The sequence below is a fragment of the Artemia franciscana genome, chromosome 1, assembly GCF_032884065.1.
Source record: "Artemia franciscana chromosome 1, ASM3288406v1, whole genome shotgun sequence".
Classification (NCBI taxonomy): domain Eukaryota; kingdom Metazoa; phylum Arthropoda; class Branchiopoda; order Anostraca; family Artemiidae; genus Artemia; species Artemia franciscana.
The window spans coordinates 70,539,125-70,563,255 of record NC_088863.1 but is presented as its reverse complement, the minus strand read 5'-3'; the positions used below and the strand labels follow the sequence as shown (position 1 = coordinate 70,563,255).

At 37.7% G+C, this 24,131-nt stretch overlaps 1 protein-coding gene across 1 annotated transcript in view; it reads left to right on the top strand.

Moving 5' to 3' along the window:
- LOC136033488 (tyrosine-protein phosphatase 99A-like) overlaps positions 1 to 24,131 on the top strand; it is a 177,175-nt gene that overhangs the window by 10,719 nt on the left and 142,325 nt on the right. Inside the window, exon 2 of the mRNA XM_065714236.1 lies at positions 571 to 713. Coding sequence (XP_065570308.1) covers positions 635 to 713 — 79 coding nt within the window. The 5' untranslated portion in view covers positions 571 to 634. The remainder of the gene's footprint in view (positions 1 to 570; positions 714 to 24,131) is intronic.

The following is a 24,131-nucleotide window of genomic DNA, read 5'->3' as shown; positions in this document are numbered from 1 at the left end:
TAAAGCAGAATTACCCTTCCTCAGAAGGAAACTATAAAAATCTGAAAACAACTTTAAAGAATTCTAAAATATTTACCCATATCATTCCTAAAAGCAGTTTACTTTACTTTGATCTCATCATACCCCCCCAATGTGCAAACATTTAGCCCAAATCATATGCTTTTTTTGTATTTTTCCACACGTTACTCTTTTCTTCAAATAGATTTAACAGCGAGGACACAACGTCGACGAAATTACGAAACGTAAGAACAGATGGAGAGCATATATTTTGGGCTATATATTTGGGCATTAGGGGAGGGGGTAGAGTAAGTTGAAGCGCTTATAGGAATGATATAAGTAGGTAGGCTCACTATAGAGTATAGTAAAGTTGTTTTCATATTTTTATAGTGTTTACTTTTGAGGAAAGGCAATTCTGAACTCACCTTCATTAGTTTCATCTTGATCGAGGTGACTGGCATGGTAAAAGACAACGCGTATTTAGCTCAATAATTTCATCCAAGCCCACTGAAAAACAGAAGCAGTAATGCAAACTTTGGTGGACGTGCTTGAATTTGCATCTTTTATTTTCAGAGTCCTGATAATGTGATGTCCAGCTTAGATTTAGCTCATACTGGTGAATTAGGATAAATTAGTGATGATGAAACGGCGTTATAGTGTTTGTGTTTTGTGGCTGGCAACTTTAGGAGTTGTGTCCTCAGCATCCAGAATTTTTGGTAAGTCTTTTTTTCTACCTTAGTAGGATTTGCCAGAAAGTTGCGATTATTGTTCTGAGCCTTCATGGGATCCGCTCAAATTTAGGAATCATATATCTCCCAAATCTTATTCTCCAAGTCAGACACGTGCTTATTTTTGTTGTTGAAGAGGACAGTAAAAAAAATGATGTAAGAACCTTGCAAAATTCGGAAAAATCTAGAGCTTGGGGGGGGGGGGTCGGGCCTCAAGGCTTCCCGTGACGTCTTTTCTCTGACTATATGTATCGGTATCAATGAGTTAAAGTCAGCTGGTAAATTCTTTGCTGTGATTGAAGTCAGGGAGGGGCTGCTCACTTCTAGTTGTTATGTTTCAACTTCAACGATGGATGTTTTGATCAGGAGACCCGCTTTTTAAGTCAGACATTTTCTGGTTTCACTGCAAGACATGTAGGTTCTTTACTCAAGCTACAACAGGTTATGGAAACTGTATTATATATACCTTGTTTTTTGTTTTTAATACAAAAAAGAGGAAAATATTGTGAGAACAGTATGGACAAAGAAGCAAATTCTAACTCCCAATGAATTATCATAACATTCAGGGCCGTATCTAGGATTTTTTGGCTTTGGGGGCGGATGGTTTAAAAAAACTTAACAAAGACACATAGACATTTTTTTATTTTTTGTTTACGAGTCGGATAAACATTTTTTTTTTTGGGGGGGGGGAGGTGGCTCCTCTGGATACGGCCCTTGATAAAATTGTCGATGTTATCTGACTTTCTCTTTGTTTTGGATGTTCATACACTGTTGAAAATACAACGTGGGATGGGCCCCCTCCAAAGTTTTTACGACCACCTATTCCATAAGCCCCTCGTGGCATAACTTATAAGCCTTGTGCTGAGAACAGTGGGGAGGGTGGGTTGTCATCCTCAAAGACACAATTTCCGAACCTTTCAATTACGTTGAATAAAATGGTTATCTTAAAATTTTTATTGAACATGTTTGGGGAAATGGTGGGAGTGGGGGGGGGGGGGTAGTTGCTTTCCAATCACTTTTTACTATTTAAAAAGGCACTAGTCCTTTCAATTTCTAATCGAATGATCTCTTTTCAAAGTTTCTGCGACAACGTATGGCCATCTCAAAATTTCTATCAGATGCATTTTGGGAAAATACAAGATGTGGGGGGTCCACCCTCCGATCACTCTGAATCTTATAAAGGGCTCTAGAACCTCTGGAACTTCTGATTACCAATCCAATGGGCCCCCTCCAAAGTTTATAGATCACCCTTTCTATATGCACCTCATATGCCCCAAGGACACGACTTACAACCCTTGCCCTGAGGGCTCTGGTGGGAGGGGGGTGGTTTGTCATACTCAAAGACGCAATTTACGAGCTTTTCAATTACGTTGAACAAATAGGCTATCTTAAACTTTTGATTGAATATGTTCAGCGAAATGGTGGGCGTGGGAGGGGGGTCAGGCGTCCTCTAATCCTTTTCGGCTATTAAAATGGGCACTAGCCCTTTCACTTTCCAATCGAATGAGGTCTTATCGAAGTTTTTAAGACAACAAATGGCCGTCCCAAAATTTCTATCACAAGCAATTCGGGAAGATACGACGTGTGGGGGGATCTGCCCTCCGATCACTCTGAACCAGTGGTTCTCAACCTTTTTTTCCCCATGGACCCCTTTTCTCGTCTTTTTATCTTGGTGAACCCCTTCATATCTGTTGGACATAAGAGCAATTTTTTATTCTTCACTAATATAAGTTTTAAGGTTTTAATTATCAAACAAATAGCATACGATCAAGCTTTATTTTTAAATGAAAACTAATTTAATACAAATAAAACATTCTAATATAATAATAGTAATAATTATTATTATTACTATTATTGTGATAATAACTACAATATTACAAGTTTCTACAACTTTCTTCGATTGGCAAGCAACTAAAGCTCATGGAGAATAGAGCTCCTCAGGAAGTTTAATTATCTCCAACATTATTTATGTAAACTGGATAAAAAAAGCAGTTGAAATTAAGTTGTGTGAATAAGAAAAAGGAAAGGGCATGTTTATTCACTGAGATCCCTGTGGTTGATGCTTCTCGACAAGCTTCTTTATATTTGGTTCTATCGATGTTAATGATAGTTTATCATCCCTTTTCACAATGTCAAGTCTATTGCGAGCTTTTGATAAAATTTGAGAAACACGACTAAATCCCGCTTCAACAAGATAAGATGTAGGAAAAGCAATAACGTAGAACTGCGCTTTATCCCAGAGCAAAGGGTACTTTGTAGCAACATCATTTGTTTTCCATATATTGTACTTTCCATCTTTGAATTTTGCACGCATTATTTCATCACTTCGTAATTCGATGAGGGGCTCTTGCAAAGATAATTCTATTTCGGCAACATTAACTTCGAAAGGAATTGAAACCCAAATCGGTATATCCATTCCGAGTAGGCCACTAAACCGATTCAAAATAATGTAGATTACAGTAGAAAATGAATTCTTAAAAATAAAGAGCGTTCTCAGTTGGTTTTCTTCATGAACCCCAAAATATCATTGTGGACCCCCAATTTGTTGTGTTTTGCCTGTGGACACCCGGAAATATTACATGGACCCCTAGGATCCATGTGGACACCGGTTGAGAACCACTGCTCTGAACCTTAAAAAGGATACTTGAACTTCTGATTACCAACCCAATGAACCCTCTGAAAAAGAAACTAAAAAAAAAACAAATCAAAACAAACAAACAAATAATCACTTTAATTGACATATACTGATATATATTCCTTAAAGTTTTTAAAGATTTTAAAGATTTTTTTTATTATAATATAAAAAAAGTGAAAACATTTAAAATGTTTCAGTAAAACGCAAATTATGCTCTCGTCTTGAGAAGGCATGGTGCTTATTAGCCCTACTCATGTTAGTTTTGCTTGTTTTGGATTTGACGCGGCTATTTACTGTAATTTCTGTTGTTTTTGAGTATTATTTATTTATTGATGGTGATTTGTGGTAGTTTTACGCTTGGAAAACTATTTGACTTTAATCCTGCTCATTTTTGGCTTAATGAAGCTCTTTACTTTTCTTTGAAAAACTTGTTTTATGGGAAATGCTTTTTAATGAATTTTAAAAGAAGCAATTATAAGTTCAATTCCTTCTTCTATGACGTCACCAAATTATACTAAGTCACCCCAACTAGCAGCATATAATTTTACCGTCTTCTGTCTTCTGATTTGGCTTGTATCCCAAAATTAAAACGTTCGTTAAAAACATCTCAACCACTGAATTTTTTCTATGCATTTAAAAGCAAAAAAAAATGTCATTTTATCCCACTGAATTAATAAATAATATGGACAAATTGGCACCTTATTTGGCACCAAATGAATTCTACAATCTGATAAATCATAATGAAATCTTAGTTTTGTCAATCGACAATATCCTTTGATGTTGCAAAAGACTGAAACCGGCTACTATAGCCCGAGCAAAGAATTGCGAGCATTAACGTCATATAAATTGGATATACCTGTTCTAAAGGCACTTGTGCAAGAAATTATGGTGGGGCAATCATTAAAATAAGTTTTGTTCATAATTAAAATAATAACTACCAAGGGATTAGAGAAATTTCGGATTTTTTTATATGGGCAGGGGGTGCTAGGCCCTCATGATTGCAAACGTTCCTGCTGTTATATTATTAATCTTATCCTTAGTAAGATTAAATTAATCTTATTCTTATTAATTGTTATTCTTATTAATCTATCAAGTTCTCTAAATTCTATTTCGCTTCGCTTGACCGCAGATTAACAGATAGTTTCCTTGTAAGGAATGTTGCGACTCAAGGACTTTTTGTTCTTTTTCTTGCTAAGATTTTCAAACACTTCGTGGTAACGAACTGTAGTAAGGAGCGACCCGGCTCAATACTAACCAAAACTCTAAAGAATTGAATTTTGATATCAATAGCTACATCAAAAGAATCGCATTTTTATGCTGATTTTAAATAAATAAGTTTCATCAAGTTTAGTCTTACCCATCAAAAGTTACGATCCTGAGAAAATTTGCCTTATTTAGGAAAATAGGGGGAAACACCCCCGAAAAGTCGTAGGATCTAAACAAAAATGACACCATCACATTCAGCGTATCAGAGAACCCTACTGTAGAAGTTTCAAGCTCCTATCTACAAAAATGTGGAATTTTGAATTTTTTGCCAGAAGGCAAATCACGGATGCGTGTTTATTTGTTTGTTGTTTGTTTTTTTTCCCCAGGGGTCATCGTATCGACCAAGTGGTCCTAGAATGTCGCAAGAGGGCTCATTCTAACGGAAATGAAAAGTTCTAGTGCCCTTTTAAGTGACCAAAAAAATTGGAGGGCATCTAGGCCCCCTCCCACGATAATTTTTTCCCAAAGTCAACGGATCAAAATTTTGAGATAGCCATTTTGTTCAGCATAGTCGAAAACCATAATAACTATGTCTATGGGAATGACTTACTCCCCCACAATCCCTGGGGGAAGGGCTGCAAGTTACAAACTTTGACCAGTGTTTACATATAGTAATGGTTATTGGGAAGTGTACAGACGTTTTCAGGGGGATTTTATTTTGTTTGGGGGTGGGGCTGAAGAGAGGGGGCTATGTTGGAGGATCTTTCCTTGGAGGAATCTGTCATGGGGGAAGAAAAATTCAATGACAAGGGCGCAGGATTCTCTAGCATTACTATAAGAAAACAATGAAAAATAAACATGAAAACGTTTTTTCAAATTAAAGGAAGAAGTAGCATTGAAACTTAAAACGAACAGAGATTATTACGCATATGAGGGGTTCTAAAAATACTTTAGCATAAAGAGCGAGGTATTTAGGAGGAGATAAATACCTTGCTCTTTATGCTAAAGTATTTTTAGTAATTTCAACTATTTATTCTACGGCCTTTCTGATTCAGGGGTCATTCTTAAAGAATTGGGACAAAACTTACGATATAGTGTAAAGAGCGAGGTATTAACGAGGGTACAAACCCCCTCGTATACATAATAAAAACATAAGGTTATGAAAGTTTGTTACGTAAGTTAATTCTTAAGTTACGTATATTTTTTACTAATAAAAACGTTCGTTAAAAATTAAAAGTTCTAGTTGCCTTTTTAAGTAACCGAAAAATTCGAGGGCAACTAGGCCTCCTTCTCCACCCCTTATTTCTCAAAATCGTCTGATCAAAACTAAGAGAAAGCCATTTAGCCAAAAAAAGAATTAATATACAAATTTCATTTTAATAATTTATGTGCGGAGAGCCAAAACCAAACATGCATTAATTCAAAAACGTTCAGAAATTAAATAAAAAAAAACTATTTTTTTTAGCTGAAAGTAAGGAGCGACATTAAAACTTAAAACGAACAGAAATTACTCCGTATATGAAATGAGTTGTCCCCTCCGCAATCCCTCGCTCTTTACGCTAAAGCTTTTAATTGTTTTAAAAAGTAAAATTGTGGCAAAGAGTCAAACTTTAGCGTAAAGAGCGAGGGATTGCGGAGGGGACAACTCATTTCATATACGGAGTAATTTCTGTTCGTTTTAAGTTTTAATGTCGCTCCTTACTTTCAGCTAAAAAATTAGTTTTTTTTATTTAATTCTGCAATAAAACCAACAAGATTGTATATGCTTTACACATACGGGTAAAAACATGGGGGCGTTTGTATTCCCATTATGGTGTAACCTATGATTAAAGAATAATGTGTTTAGTTCAAGGAAATACGTCAGAAATAAACCAATGGAACTAAAGCAACACTTTGTAACTTATAAGTGTTGGACAGCAAGGCCGTATCCAATTGGGGTGGTTAGGGGGGTTTGAACCCCCGTCCCCGAAAAATTTGTCGAACTCGTAAAAATGTAACGCAATTTCATATAAACGAAATTCTGCTGTATCTTCGAAGTTTTTTGTGCACCCACCCCCTCTGACAAAACGAACCCCTTCCTCCGAACAAAATTCTGGATACTGCCCTGTCGGACAGTAATCTCCTTTTTACGGCACTTGGTATTAACCAACTGACATATAGCAATCGCAAATTCTGTCTGTTTGTCGGTCCCGGTTTTGCTACTTTAGGCACTTCCAGGTAAGCTAGAACGATGAAATTTAGCAGGCATATCAGGGACCGGATCAGATTAAATTAGAAATAGTCTTTTTCCCGATTTGACCATCGGGGGGAGGAGTGGGGGGCCCGTTAATTCGGAAAAAATAGAAAAATGAAGTATTTTTAACTTACGAACGGTTGATCAGATCTTAATGAAATTTGATGTTTGGAAGGATATCGTGTCTCAGAGCTGTTAATTTAAATCTCGACCGGATCTGGTGACATTGGAGGGGGGAGTTGGGAGGGGGAAACCCAAAATCTTGGAAAACACTTAGAGTGGAGGGATCGGGAAGAAACTTGGTGGGGAAAATAAGCACAAGTCCTAGATACATGATTGACATAACCGGAACGGATCCACTCTCTTTGGGGTAGTTGGGGGGGGGGGTTAATTCTAAAAAATTAGAAAAAATGAGGAATTTTTAACTTACGAACGGGTGATCAGATCTCAATGAAATTTGATAGTTAGAAGGATATCGTGTCTCAAAGCTCTTATTTTAAATCCCGACCAGATCTGGTGACATTGGGGGAGTTTGGGGGGGGGACCTAAAATCATGGAAAACGCTTGGATTGGAGGGATCGGGATGAAACTTGGTGGGAAAAATAAGCACAAGTCCTAGATACATGATTGACATAACTGGAACGGATCCGCTCTCTTTGGGGTAGTTGGGGGGGGGCTAATTCTGAAAAATTAGAAAAATGAGGTATTTTTAACTTACGAACGGGTGATCGGATCTCAATGAAATTTGATATTTAGAAGGATATCGTGTCTCAAAGCTCTTATTTTAAATCCCGACCGGATCTGGTGACATTGGGGTGAGTTTTGGGGGGAGAACCTAAAATCATGGAAAACGCTTGGATTGGAGGGATCGGGGTGAAACTTGGTGGTAAAAATAAGCAGAAGTCTTAGATTCGTGATTTACATAATTTTAACGGATCCGCTCTATGTGGATCCGTTAAAATTAACCCCCGTTAATTCCGTTAAAATTAACCCCGTGAGGGGGGGGTCAATTCTGAAAAATTTAAGAAAATGACGTATTTTTAACTTACGAAGGAGTTATCGGATCTTCATGAAACTTCATATTTAGAAGGACTTCGTAACTCAGATCTCTGATTTTAAATCTCAACCGGATCCAGCGTCGTTGGGGGGGGGGGCGGAAATCTTAGAAAATACTTAAAGCGGAGAGATCAGGATGAAATTGGATGGGAAGAATAAAAACCTGTCTAAGATACCTGACTGACATAACCGGACCGGATCTGCTCTCTTTGGTGGAGTTGGGGGGGAATTTGGAAAAAATGAGGTATTTGTAGCTTACGAAAGGGTGACTAGATCTTAATGAAATTTGATATTTAGAAGGATCTTGTGCTTTAAAGTTCTAATTTTAAATTCCGACCAGATCCTGTGACATTGGGGGGAGTTGGAGGGGGAAACCGGAATTCTTGGAAAACGTGATAATTGGGGTGTTTTTATCTTACGAATAGGTGATCGGATCTTAATGAAATTTGATATTTAGAAGAAATTCATGTCTCATAGCTCTTATTTCAAATCCCGACCAGATCTTTTTACATTGGGGGGAGTTGGAGGGGGAAATCTTGGAAAACACTTTGAGTGTAGGAATCGGGATGAAGCTTGGTGGATAGAATAAGCAAATGTCCTTGATAAGTGATTGACGTACCCGTAATGTATTCGCTCTCTTTGGGGGAGTTGGAGGATGGGCTCAGTGATTTGGCAAGTTTGGTGCTTCTGGACGTGCTAGGACGATGAAAATTGGTAGGTGTGTCGGGGAGCTGCAGACATTGACTTGATAAAGTCGTTTTCCCAGATTCAACCATCTGGGGGGCTAAAGGGAGAGAAAAAATGAGGTATTTATAACTTACGAGTGGGTGATCGGATCTTAATGAATTTTGATATTTAGAAGGACATCGTGACTCAGAGCTCTTATTTTAAATCCTGACCGGCACTAAGCCCCTGATTTTCCTTTTAAATCAATCTATTGATTCATAGAATTTTGTTAGAGCTCATACCATATGAGCTCTTAGCTCTTCTTGCCTCTTCACAAGTGCCATATGAGCTCTTAGCTCTTGTTTCCCTTTGGTCCTGCTATAACCCGTTGCCTGGGGCAGTGAGCATTAAATATGGGTTTAATGTCTCTGGTGTAGTCTTAAGAATTCACCCAATTTTATAAATTCCATTTCACTTGGATTCACCATCAACAACTGCCGCCTAGATCAAGGAAAGGACATCTGCTGTCCAAAGGTGATATGTGACGGGGTTTTATCCCAATATCTATTGCTCAATGCTATCAGATTATATTCAGTGTCTTCTATTTGAATAATAGGACTTAAGCTCAGCGGATAATAGGAGGATTAGAATTCAGCAGGCGCTGATTAGTTGCTGTGTGGGTGTATCTATCCCTGCTGCTTTGGGCTCACTAGTCTAAAGGGATTGGCTTTTGTATTGGGGACTCAGTATTTCCAAGATTATCTAAGTTCCGGAAGCAAGATCTATCAATTTGTTTGTCATAGTTCAGGAGGGACTATTTTCTTTCTTATGTATATGAGTCAGACTTAGTAACAGTAGCACTATGTAATATGACATGATATATTCAAGGACTGGAGTCACAACAGCAAGGGTTGATAAGGTCAACTTAACTAAAACATGGAAAAAAGTTTGAAAAGAAGAAGAATTCTAAGGATTTGTTTGCATATTGTTAGGATTTAAATGTTTAAACAAACCTGAGACTCATTCTCAACCTCCTTCAGATGGCCTTTTAAATCGTTCAAAATGAGTCTAGTTCATTTTTAATTATGGTTTTAGACCCCTTCAATCTTAAGAGAATTAAATTTTACCTACCTTTGAAAGAAAAGTGACACTTTCCAAAAAATTAGAGTAAAAATTGAATTCCAAGGTTACCATGTTAAATAAAATTTGTTGTCAACTCTTTATCTTCCATTGGTTTTCAATAATTCATCCTATTCTGTATTGATTTTTTTTATATTTGGAGGGAATCCAAAATTAAAATAATATTTTAGAACTAGGTTCAACAGAAATCAGGCTAAACAAAAATCTGCATGTTTTCTTTCATCATCTAATATTAACTGAAGTGTATTGCCCCCCCCCCTCCCTCCTGACGCCTCTGTTAAAATCTTCAAGGAACAAAGAGTGGCTACTTAGGTTGACCGTTCTTGCCCAATTCCATAACTGACATAATGCTGTGTCTGATTTTTAGAGAGACAATTTTTTTTTTTTTAGAGAGATGAGTTTTCTTTTCAGAAAGACGGTGTCTTACCGATTAGAGTGAGGTACATATCCCTGTATTGTTGATTGTATTCTGCTTAAAAAAATACACATATGTTCGTGCACAAGGGCTTCTGGGTACAGGATCCCTCCTTTTAAATCTTAGATGTTCCCTTAGTTCTGAGTTTTGGCAGGGCTGTACTTTTTTTCTGGGTTCAAGAAAAAACGAAGACAAAATTGTTAACCGAAGAAAATGCAAAAAGGCTGGCATTTTGTAACATAATAAGTATCTTTATACGGTTTTGGGTGGTACATTGCATAACTGTGAAAGCGGAACGGTAAGCCCCTTGAAAATACTAGAGACTGTCAATGTGCAGTACACAAAGACTGGCAGTGCACAACCAGGGAGGTGTGAGGGGGCGAGGGGCTTGGCACTCCCCCCAAAAGCCTGAATACCAGGGAACTTGTCATTCAAATGGTGTGAAGGTAGCATTTTTTTTATAAAGGTAGTAGTTATTTTCATACTTATCTACGGTCTTGGGTGGTACAAAAAAAAATGTTGCTGATTTTATAAAAAGTAATAAAAAGTTTGCGTATAGCTGATGGTAATAAAAAGGGAAGAAGGGTTATCCAAACTTATCATAAATGGCGCTTGTATTCTCAAGTGTCGATTAAATATTCAACTCCGTTTGATATACCTTGAAGAAGGATTTCAGATTTAAAAACCACTGCCACCCGTCAATAAAACCCCGAAGCTTGGGTAATGACCACAATGACTGCGGATGTAATTGAACAATTCAAAGACAGTTTGATAGACGAGCTACACCAAGACACAGGAAAAGTCACCCTACTACTCCAAATGAAGACGAAAGACTATAATGATTTATCCAAGCATGTATGTACACAAGTCAAATCTAATATTCATAACAAGAATCACTTGACTGAAATATCTTGGAGGATATGTGAAGTGCTTCTTGATATATTAAGGGGAAGTTATTTCTAAGATGTTTAGAAAGGACGGACAAGATCGATGTCAGCCAGTGTTTCAACAAGGAATCGTTCATGTGCTCAGAGGGGATTTGCGTGCCATTCTTCTTAACTGTAAGATGAAAATGCTGCAGCATTCTGAGGAGGCGTCCACTTTCGGAACTAACGTACACAAGTTGGTGCACAAGGTACACAAGAACGTTTGCAAAGCGGGGTGAAGCTGTACAGAGCACATGTCGTTTTGAGAAGTACACAAGGTGATGGAAAGTGGATGTCCCTCGCAATATTCCAAAAACATTTTACGTTTGTGTGATTTTTTTTCCAAATTCACCATGAAAAGAATTGTATGCCCCTTTCTCCCACCAGAATATTTTAACCAACGTCCTTGAACCAGGACGACCAGTTTTAGGGATTTTGTTTTTGATGACTGCAAGGAAACCTGTATCATAGGTGCCCTCGATTTTTTTTTCAAGAACGAGTGCCTGCAAAAGTTTACAGGGACTTGGGTAAGAATTTTGGAAAGCTATTTTTCCAGAAAAGCTTCATATTTTTAAGAAACTTTACATTTTAGGGAATTAAGGAATGTCTTATCCATTTTCTGTTAAGTTTTGGTCTTATAGTTAGGTGTAGGGCCATGTGGTCCTTTTATATTTGAATGTCAAATACCTTGTACAGGCTAGTTATGAATTTTTATCCTATTTATTTTGGCCGTCTATATTTTACCGAGTTTTCATAGCCAAACCTACAGGCTTTCTGTTTGAACTCAGCAGGTTCATGGCCAGACGAAAGTAGTATGTAGTTAAGGGGAGGGGAGAAAAAAACTCCATTTTTATTCCTTTAGATTCATGTCAAACATTAAAACTTGTCTTTGAGTGCATGATCTTTGGTGCCATTGTCACAGAGCTTTTCTGGATTCAAACCCTGAGATCATCTTGGAGATGACAAGATTTAATTTATTTAATATATGATGGTTTTCCTTTCATTTTTGTTCCTTTGGATTTCATATCAAAACCTGTTAGAACTTGTCTTTGAATCACTATCACAGAGCTTTGCAAGACTTGTCCTCCCAAATATGCAACACAAACGTTGCTAATATTCGTATTTGAGTTGCTAAAACTAGATTTATTCTGTTCTCCAGTTTAGTCAAGATTTTTGGGATACATCAGTCGTACACCTTTCTTCATAATTCCACCTTCTTTACTATTTACGCTGTTGTAGCAACTGAAACTATTGCTGTGACGCAAAGGGAAACTTCCCTTTCCGCGCGCTTTGATGTGTCTCATTTCTGAAACAAATATTCGTTACTGTTTAATATTTATTCTGTGAGTTTTGTATTGTTTATTCATCAAAAACACTCAGAGTTCAAGTTTATCTCTGATATTATAAAACTTTATTCATATTGTCTCCAGGACTCTTTATTTAAGTTTTTTCCTGTTGATTTTATGTCAACACTAGTCAAAACATTACAAGTTTTAAAACATGCCTTGAAATCCCATGATATTTGGTATCACTATCACAAAGCTTTTTGGATTAATCCTCTCAAATTACAAAATAAACTGATTTTACCATCGAAACATGGCTGTATCTAGGGGGGGGGGGCGGTGTTTCAGGGTTTTACCTCCCCCTCTTCTGTATTTTTTCTGACTCGTAATAAGGTAACAAAAATGTATATAAACAAATTGTTGATTTGCTTTTTAACCCCCTTCCTCCCCAAAAAATGCCCTCTCGAACAGATACTGGCTATGTTTTCTGCTTCGTGGTGTAAATACTTTATTTATTTCATCTCCAATGTCTTACGTCATTGTTTTCTTTCGGTTTTATGTCAAATGTCAAAACTCGTCAAGTGCCAAAGCGTAAAATGTTGCCTTTGAATCTGGTGATCTTTGGTATCATCACCACATAGCTTTTTTGGATTTGTATCTCAAATATGCAGTAGACTGGAATTTTAATTTATCCTCAATTGAAAAAAAAACTTATTCTGTTTCCAACATTCTATATTACTTTTTCCCCTTTCGCTTTTTCGTTAACAGTATTGTTGTTTATCTCTGCCTTTCCTTATTAAGTGTGAAATTTCATTTTTAGAAGCGAAGGAATATTTCTTACAAGATTTTGTTGATTTAATTCTAAAGAATTTCGAAGACACTCTTCTTTATTCCATGAGAGGTTATGTGTCTTTAGCAAGGGAGGAAATATACAGTTGAAAAGGAGCGTTTTTGAAAAAAGGTAAAACAGTGTGCATGCGTCTTGTTGATCAAATTACTATTGATCCCAAAAGAAAGGGATTAGATAGATATTGAGTCGCTTCGTGTACATTGGGGGCTCTTGTATGTGTCGTTCGCTAGATTTTGTATATCCTTTCTTCTAACCGTTTTGTCTATGATTTATTGAGGGCTGCAGGGATTCTACACTGCTTGTAACTCATGTAAAAATTGCCGACCATTTCTTAATCACAGGCAGACATGTAGCGCTGCCTAAGTAAAGAGCCAAGTGGGTGCTATGTATTATATTATTTGTTTGTTTTGTTTTGTTTTTGTTTTTTTCACCAAGGTACTTTGTCCAGAAGGAACTGTCGAAAAAACTTTGGAGGTAGCTCATACGATTGGACATTAAAAGTTCTGGGGATGAACCCGCCCACTCCTCATGGGGCAAGGTCTGTAAAGTATGCAATCCGTCCATCGTGAACATATAGTATTTGTTGTTGCGAATGTGGGGAATTTTCGACCATTGGTGTCCAAAAAGCCAAAGGGTATGAAGACGAAAATTTCAGGGAACGTTGAGGGAGTATTGAACTAAATCAGAATACCATATTTATGCATGCAGGTTGTCAAAGGGGCATGTCTCAGGAACAGCTTAAGGGTATTGAGTTTGAACTTCCAGGGAATGACGAAGGGGATAATCAATTGACCAAAAGGCGATATGCTCAGGCTACTTCTAATACTTAAAAGGACACTTCAGCAATATCTTAGGAACAGTCTAGTATTAAATTGAAACTTTCAGAGTATGAATAGGGGATGTTAAACTGACCAAAAGGCAATATGTGCATGCATGAGCTACTACTACTAAGGTTAAGGTTATTAAGGTAACAATTTCAGGAAATTTCGAGGGGGAAAATACTACCTTGTGCCTGTAGGTTGTCAAAAGGAAGTATAAATAATATCTCAGGAACAGCTTAATATTAAGCTGACACTTCTAGAAAATGTTGAGTCTTTCAAATTATTTTTGAAGGAGAAATGTTGCGGAATCTGTTTCGAGTGCGCACAATCGTACAAATTTGTCCTTGGGGTCCAGGGTTTGATCTTCGCTACAACAGGACCGACGGAGTAGCGGAGCCGTCGGTTAAACAAATATCCACCAAACTTATATCGAAACTGCTTTGATGGAATCCTAATGCACCAAATTAACGTAGGAGGAGCTTATTCTTTCTTAGCTTCTCTTCAGTGCCTGTTAATGTCAATGTCAATGCAACTTCAATGTCAATGCCTGAAATTTCCAAGTGTCAAAGCAGGCAGCCGTTTGATTTAGATTTGCCTGCACTAACAAAACAGTAGAAATTGCAATCGAGAATCTTCTGCGCCTTATAAAAATTCGAGGGGTCGCCCACTCCCAGAAATCATATACACTACTTGGCCCATGACAAGTGCGGCGGAACTGTTCCAAGCGTTTCGGGGAATTTGTCAAGCACTTTGTGGACTATATCAAGCGCAGTGAAACTGTTCGACACACGGTGTTCTGAGATGTACGCAGTGGCGCAAAGTGGGCATCCTTTCGTAAAAAATTATATTGAGAAAAGATGTTTAATTTATGATGGGTGAAGAAGAGACACAACCTTAAAACAGAACATTAAGCGGTGTTGCTCTAAAGGGATGATGAGCCTTTCGTAAAAAATTATATTGAGAAAAGATGTTTACTTTATGACGGGTGAAGAGGAGAGACAACGTTAAAACTGAACATTAAACGGTGTTGCTGCAAAGGGTTGATGAGCCCCGAAATTTTATTTGCTACTTCTTGAATGGTGATTATGGGTAGCTTTTTTTGTTACTATTGGAACCATTAAGGGGTTTATTGTACCATAACACCATTCTTTACTATCCCTCAGTAGCTACAAACCAATTTGACGAGAATTTTAACCTTTTTTTAACCCCCTCCCACCCGAAAAAATCCTAGGTACGGCCCAGAAAAAAATGACATACCGCCTTTTAAATTACCACAGATGAATTTTGTAGTTAGACAGCAATGTCTCTATGCTAGGCATTCTAAGAATCGTATGTCTGTGAAGAATTCTGTTATCCACCTCGTGATCTGACATGTCCCTTTTGGATTTTTAGGTCGGGAATTCTATTCAATTGTCAAGTGTAATAAGGTGTCACCTGTTGAAACGTTGCATTGTTGTCTTATCACCTCTGACAGTATTAAAAGGCATGAAGAAAAGTTTTTCTCAATAGTGCAGTACTTAGGCCAGCTTTCTCTGTTCGAGATAGCAAAGTAACTTGAGATTTTTGGAAAATATCTACAAATTAATTGGTTGTAAAGATTTCAATTTGGGTTTTTGTCAACAAAGTGAACTTGATACTTGAATGAGGCTTTGAAGGAGAACGACAGGGGCGTAAGTATAAATATGCGTTGGGAGAGAAGGAGAATGAACAGTTAAAAGGGGTGTGATGAGACCTAAAGTATTATGGTTGAAGATATTTTACGATTTTCTTGGGTGGATATTAAACCCTTAGGACCTGGGATAATTCTATTGGTTATACATAATCGACACCCTTGGTTTAGGTCAAGGATATACATTAGATCCCATTATGGCGGGGAGAGTTACTAATGTAGGAGCCAGGGATGAATTTCAAGTATTTTTAATGAGAGGGCAAGAGGAGTCCATATCTGGATAGTCCAGGAGCATACGATATATAATAATTGGAGCAATTGTCCCCCCTTGCCCTCGCCCAAATGACGCCCCTGACAGAATTAGAAAACTTTCTGATTATATTAACGATAAAGGAAAAGGAAAATAAAGGAAAGCCAATCAGTGCTTGGTATTAACAATATCTTAAAACAACCCACTCCCTCCAAAAAAGTTTCAGCTTGATCTCCATCCATCATTCCCAAGATCTTCCAGACGTCTCCTTTTGATAGCCTGTATGCATAGTTTCTTTCAGTTTACCTCTGTATTCCCCCCGATCAAAATATTAGGTCCAGTTACCCCTTCAATAAACCCTGAAAATTTTAACCCCCCGAGTTTTTCCTTGGGTGAGGTAAATACGGTGCTCTAATAACCTGAGTGTACACTTTTTTTCCGTCTATTGTATATTGCAATTGCAGTGGTGATAGATTCCACTCCATCAGGGACCCCCAGTGACAAAATTCTTAAACTGATTTGAAACCAAATCTTTTGACCCTGATTGTCTGCCCTCAACCCAAATTCGAAGAATTAGGTCTACTTTCTCTCTTGCCTAACAGTCCCTAAATGCGTCATCTTGATTCCAAATCTGTTCCCAGGATATTACAGATACACTCTTTTGATCATCTGGCAACTTAAGATAAATAGATAAGATATGGTTGACAGGACGTCGAGTCAAAGTTCCAGTTTCTGAGCTTTTTTTTTTTTTTTCTTTCTTTTTTTTTTTTTTACAGGGACTAGTAGCAGACCTGTTGCCTGACATTGTCGTAGCAGGGATTGAACCCCGAGCCCCGTATTGCTAATTACACTATTAATCCACTGTGTTCCCACAGGGTCACCTGACATCTTGCAGTATTATTTGGTTTAACTAGCCACGTAACCGTAAATGTATACATAGAGTTTTGTATTGTAAAAAGCTTGAGGTGATAGGGGGCACAATGTTTTGATGTCCCTCTTGGCCCCCTTCTCCAAAGTCAAAACCTGAGATCTGCTCGACTCTTTTAACATTCCCTGTAAGTTTTAACGTGGTTACAAAGCTATTCCAAAGATATGACGGATATACTATTTTGATAACCTCGTACCACACGGAGTGTCTTTTACCTTGTTACTGAATTGTAAATAAGATTTTCTTCCCAATGGGGATTAGAGGGGAAAATGTTCAGGCGGATCTAAGATATAATATTTAAGTTCTTCCGCCTTAAAAATAAATTAAAGTCCTTATACCCCTCCCTTTCCTTCTCCTATAAAACCTAAAAATTCTAACTGTATCTCCCCTAGCCCTTCCTAATATATTGTAGTTCAGATATTTTGAAAACCTGGATGTGTTTAGTGTATTTTGATTTAAACTCGACCCTCTCCCCCTAAATTAAAATTCAAGATCCAATTGCCCCTTTTCTCCTCAAAACTCACTGAAACGTAAGCCTATTTCTGAACTCACTACCTCTCTCTTCCCCGCAGCAAAATGTTTGATCTTTGTGACAAAGAGAACGGTCGCTGAAAGTTTTAAACCGATCGCACACCCAAGATCGAACAAGCCCTCAACCATTTTCTAATTAAATAAAAAAAACAAGTTTTTTCAACTGAAAGTAAAGAGCGACATTAAAACTTAAAACGAACAGAAATTACTTCGTATATGGAAGAGGCTGCTTCCTCATCAACGCCCCGCTCTTTACGCTATAGTTTGACTCTTTCTCTCAACTCTTCTTTTTAAAACAGATAAAAACTTTAGCGTAAAGAGCGGGGCGTTGATGAGGAAGCAGCCCCTTTCATATACGAAGTAATTTCTGTTCGTTTTAAGTTTTAATGTCGCTCCTTACTTTCAGTTGAAAAAACTTGTTTTTTTTATTTAATTTCTGAACGTTTTTGAATCAATGCATGTTTTGATTTTGGCTCTCCGCAGACAAATAATTAAAACGAAATTTGCATATTTATGTTGTTTTTTTTTGGCTAAATGGCTTTCTCATAATTTTGATCGAATGATTTTGAGAAAAAAGAGCGGGGGAGGAAGCCTAGTTGCCCTCCAATTTTTTGGTTAATAAAAAAGGCAACTAGAACTTTTAATTTTCTACGAATCTTTTTATTAGTAAAAGATATACGTAACTTATAAACTAGCTTGCGTAAAGAATTTTTTATTCTCATGTTTTTATTACACATATGAGAGGGTTCGCCCCCTCGTCAGTACCTCTCTCTTTACACTAAATCTTAAATTTTGGCCCAATTCATTAAGAATGACCCCTGAATCACAAAAGCCGTAGAATAAATAGTTGACATTACTATAAATACTTTAGCGTAAAGAGCGAGGTATTAGGAGGAGGTGAGCCCCTCATATGGGTAATAATTTCTGTTCGTTTTAAGTTTTAATGCTGCTCCTTACTTCCAGCCGAAAAAAAAAAAACTTTTTCATGTTTATTTTTTCATTGTTTTTTTTTTAAATAATGCTAGTAAATCCTGGGCTCCCTTCATGGAAATTTTCTCCCCCAATGACAAATTCCTCGATGGAAAGTTCCCCCAGTATATCCCCCTCTTTTCAACCCCTCCCCCCAACCAAAAAATCACCCTGAAAACACCTGTACACTTCCCAATAACCATTACTATATGTAAGCACTGGTCAAAGTTTGTAAGTTGTGGCCTCTCCCACGGGGACTGTGGAGGAGTAAATCGTCCCCAAAGACATAGTTATAAGGTTTTTCGACTACGCTGACTAAAATGGCTATCTCATAATTTTGATCTGTTGACTTTGGGAAAATAATTAGCGTGGGAGGGGGCCTAGGTGCCCTCCAATTTTTTGGTCACTTAAAAAGGGCACTAGAACTTTTCATTTCCGTTAGAATGAGCCCTCTCGCAACATTCTAGGACAACTGGGTCGATACGATCACCCCTGGGAAAAAGAAAAAAGAAAAAAAAAAGAAAAAAGAAAAAACAAACAAATAAACACGCATCCGTGATCTGCCTTCTGGCAAAAAATACAAAGTTCCACATTTTTGTAGATAGGAGCTTGAAACTTATACATTAGGGTTCTCTGATACGCTGAATCTGATGGTGTAATTTTCGTTAAGATTCTATGACTTTTAGGGGGTGTTTCCCCCTATTTTCTAAAATAACACAAATTTTCTCAGGCTCGTAACTTTTGGTGCATAAGACTAAACTTGATGAAACTTATATATTTAAAATCAGCATTAAAATGCGATTCTTTTGATGTAGCTATTGGTATCAAAATTCAATTTTTAGAGTTTTGGTTTCTATTGAGCCGGGTGGCTCCTTACTACAGTTCGTTACCACGAACTGTTTGATTGTTGATATTGAATCTGAACAAATGGCAATCTGTATTTTTCACGTCTCTTGCCCTGGGTGCGTTCATGGTCCTACCATTCCTGGGGCTATATTTATCGGAACTTTTGACCATTTTGAATAAAATGACTATATATTTCGATCGGATGCCTTGGAGGTTATGAGAGGGCTGGGTAGAAAAATAAGTGCGGGAGGGTGCTAATTACCTTCCAATCGCTTTAGACTCGTTAAAAGGACATTATAAATTTCAATTTCGAATCAAATGAACTCTCTCTGAAATTTTTACTATCTTCTCTTCCATGGGTAAAGGAAAGATGAACAATAAAATATTGAAGGAATGTGGAACTTTACTTAGACAGTGCAACACCGTTACCTATAATAATCTTTTACGAGCCGAACCGTCGGAGGAGATGGGTCACGGGTAGTAAAAATCCCACTTTGCACGGCAGTGTGGGCTTCCAGTCCTTGCTTCGCTCCAACAGGGTCAATCAGCTATTAAATTCTTATTGCGCTTAAGTTAGTGTGGAATTCCAAATTATTTGATAAAGAATTTTTATATTAAACACATATATTGTTTTTTTTTCGTTGAAAACCGCAAGAATTCAGCTTTTTGGTTTTGAAAAATATAAAATTCAAGCGGAGGACACCCAAAACTTTTTCAAGCAGAAAACCACAGACGGGTGGTAAGATGAATCGACAATAATTATTCAACTGCTAAAAAATATCAGAAAGGAAAGTTTTGATAAGGTATTTAATCAAGAGTTTCTCGGTAAAAATTTGAAAAATCACAGTTTTCGGGATTATCCAAAACAGACTAGGGCATTTGAGAATCTCCCCAAAATTGTCCTAAATATTTTGATTGAAACCTCCAAAAATCTTTGGGCTAAAATTTTTTTTTCTACAGAGTCTAGTACTTCTCCGCTAGAAAATCAACTCCCATAAAATGTTGTGTATGTCCCCATGATTGTGTTCATTCTTCCAACAATGAACTGACAGACGATAGAGAATGGTTGAGGAACCTGTAAACTCAAGGAAATTTACGAAAAACCCTTAAAATGCACAAAGACAAACAAAAATCTCGACAAAAATTTGAATAGTTAACCCCGAATATAGACTTTTTTCAAAGCCCATGGTCTGGTGCGGCTTCCAGGAAGGCATGATTGGTATAGACCTTCTCCAAGCCCCAGGTTAAAAAAAAAATCAAACACGGTTTTTATGGCACTTGGTATTAACCGAGTGACATCGCATAACCATGATAGCAATCGCAAATTCTGCCGGTCTGTGTGTCTGTCTGTCGGTCCCGGTTTTGCTACTTTAGGCACTTCCAGGTAAGCTAGGACAACAAAACTTGGCAAGCGTATCAGGGACCGGACGAGATTAAATTAGAAATAGTCGTTTTCCCGATTTGACCATCTGGGGGGGGCGTGGGGGGGGGGCCGGTTAATTCGGAAAAAATAGAAAAAATGAAGTATTTTTAACTTATGAGCGGGTGATCTTAATGAAATTTGATGTTTGGAATGATATTGTGTCTCAAAGCTTTACTTTAAATCCCGACCGGATCTGATGACATTGGGGGGAGTTGGAGGGGGAAACCTAAAATCTTGGAAAACACTTCGAGTGGAGGGATCGGGATGAAACTTGATGGGAAAAATAAGCACAAGTCCCAGATACATGATTGACATAATCGGAACGGATCCGCTCTCTTTGGGGTAGCTGGGGGGGGGGGGGTAACTCTGAAAAATTAGAAAAAATGAGGTATTTTTAACTTACGAACGGGTGATCGGATCTCAATGGAATTTGATGTTTAGAAGGATATCGTGTCTTAGGGCTCTTATTTTAAATCCCGACCGGATCTGGTGACATTGGGGGGGGGGGGGGTTGGGAGGGGGAAACCTAAAACTTGGAAAAAACTTACAGTGGAGGGATCGGGATGAAATTTGGTGGGAAAAATAAGCACAAGATACATGATTGACATAAGCGGAACGGATCCGCTCTCTTTGCGGTAGTTGAAGGAGGGGTTAATTCTGAAAAATTAGAAAAAATGAGGTATTTTTAACTTACGAACGGGTGATCGGATCTCAATGAAATTTGATATTTAGAAGGATATCGTGTCTCAAAGCTTTTATTTTAAATACTGACCGGATCTGGTGACATTGGGGGAAGTTTGGGATGGGGGAACCTAAAATCATGGAAAACGCTTAGATTGGAGGGATCGGGATGAAACTTGGTGGGAAAAATAAGCAGAAGTCTTACATACGTGATTTACATAATTGGAACGGATCTGCTCTATTGGGGGGGGGGGGGTAATTCTGAAAAATAAGAAAAAATGGCGTATTTTTAACTTACGAAGGAGTGATCGGATCTTCATGAAACTTCATATTTAGAAGGACCTCGTAACTCAGATCTCTTATTTTAAATCTCAACCGGATCAAGGATAATTGGGGGGAGGCAGTTGGGGGGACCGGAAATCTTAGAAAATACTTAAAGCGGTGACATCAGGATGAAACTGGATGGGAAGAGTAGAAACCTGTCTAAGATACGTGACTGACATAACCGGACCGGATCTGCTCTCTTTGGTGGAATTGGGGGGGGGGGGTGTAATTTTGAAAATTTGGGTATTTTGAACTTACGAAAGGGTGATCAGATCTTAATGAAATTTGATATTTAGAAGGCTCTTGTGCTTTAAAGTTCTAATTTTAAATTCCGACCAGATCCTGTGACATTGGGGGGAGTTGGAGGGGAAACCGGAATTCTTGGAAAACGTGAAAATTGGGGTATTTTTATCTTATGTATAGATGATCGGATCTTAATGAAATTTGATTTTTAGAAGGAATTCATGTCTCACATCTTTTATTTCAAATCCCGACCAGATCTTTTGACATTGGGGGGAGTTGGAGGGTGAAATCTTGGAAAAACACTTGGAGTGGAGGAATCGGGATGAAGCTTGGTGGATAGAATAAGCAAATGTCCTTGATAATTGATTGACGTAACCGTAATGTATTCGCTCTCTTTGGGGGAGTTGGAGGATGGGCTCAGTGATTTGGCGAGTTTGGTGCTTCTGGACGTGCTAGGACGATGAAAATTGGTAGGCGTGTCAGGGAGCTGCACAATTTGACTTGATAAAGTCGTTTTTCCAGATTCGACCATCTGGGGGGCTAAAGGGAGAGGAAAAATTAGAAAAAATTAGGTATTTATAACTTACGAGTGGGTGATCGAATCTTAATGAATTTTGATATTTAGAAGGACATCGTGACTCAGAGCTCTTATTTTAAATCCTGACCGCATTAAGCCTCTTATTTTCCTTTTTAAATCAATCTATTGATTCATAGAATTTTGTTAGAGCTCATACCTTATGATCTCTTGGCTCTTCTCGCCTCGTCACCAGTGCCATATGAGCTCTTAGCTCTTGTTATTTCATAACAGAGATATTTTTTGCAATCAATTGTCCATCGTGGATATACCTTTGACCCTCCTTACTCTGAAGAACCTTCCAAGCAAATTTAATACGTCCAAATGCAAGTTCGATGGGTAGCCTTAATGTACGTACTCTACTACAATGCACACTCCTGCATTTCTTGTATTTTCAATAATTTATAATTAGTCTTTTTGTTTTCCGTTGAATTTTTACTTTCTCCATCAGAAGAAATTTCGGGTTACATGCTTGTGTGTGCACGTATGATGGCACTCTTCTGTTCACGACTTTCACTGGTTAATAGTCAACTATTTATAGACTTGCTTTACCTTTTTCAATAAATAGTACACATACTTGCAGAATCAGCTGCAAGAGTCAGTGTACTGTGAAGACCTGGATTCCGAATCAAAGAGACCAGTAGCACTATCGCATTGTGTATTGCTATGGACAATCACAAAAGAAAATCATAGAAAAGTCAATGGATATAGTTGGGTTTCTGCTACCTAATACATGGTTCATTGCTCATGTAAACGTCAAATCTGTGGGTTGAACACATTAAAAGGGTATTATTAGATAATTGGCATTTTCAGGGTTAAATCCAGAGGGACGAGGCTTTTGTGAACCAATTACCTGGAATAAGTAATGTTAAGAGCTGAAGAGCATGACAGATGGAGAAAGAAGACCGCCGTATCTGATTTTCTATCATCTGTGACTTACCATAGGTTCTGAAGCTACCCGTTAAAAATTATGGTTATTTTGTCTTATAGCCACCCCACTGAAGATCTTGTATCACAAACATGAGACTATAACCGGTTTTCATGGTCTTTATCCCAGACAATGTTAGCTTCGGCTCGGTGGGGTACTGTATTGTAGCTATATTTTAACAAATTATTTAGTTGGTATTTCTGTTAAGCTAGGTTAAATTAGTTTAGGTAGTATTTAATGTATAACGGTTCGGGTGGCCCCCTTCCATAATTCTTTGTTGTAGTTTTTATAATTCTGTTGATAAACCATGCTTCAGTTTTCGACAGAATATGAGTGGGGTAGCTATAAAACACAAATACCAAAATTATTAAAGCATAGGGAAATTTGAATAATCCTGAAAGAGGGGGAAGCCCACTTCCCTCCCAAAAAGGCCAGCATGGATGAAATTACCAAATACAACATAGTAGGAAGTGCCAGCTCCTATCTAAAACAATACAGAATTACGGATTTCTTCCAAGAGAAATAATCACGGGCACCTGCTTGTTTCGTCTTTTAACTAGTTTATTAAATTTTTTTCCAGGGATGATCATTTTGAATAGTAGTGGTAATATATTGAAAAGGACTCATTTAAACGGATAACCCAATCGATTATAACATCAAAAGAATATTTATATAGCCTCCAAGTCTCAGGGGTCAAACTATCTCCCAGTTGCAGGATTGTGAACCGTCACCAAAGATAGAAGTAACTTGAACTATTTATAATACAGACAACTATTTTTAACTTTCATTGGATGAAATGACTCATTTCA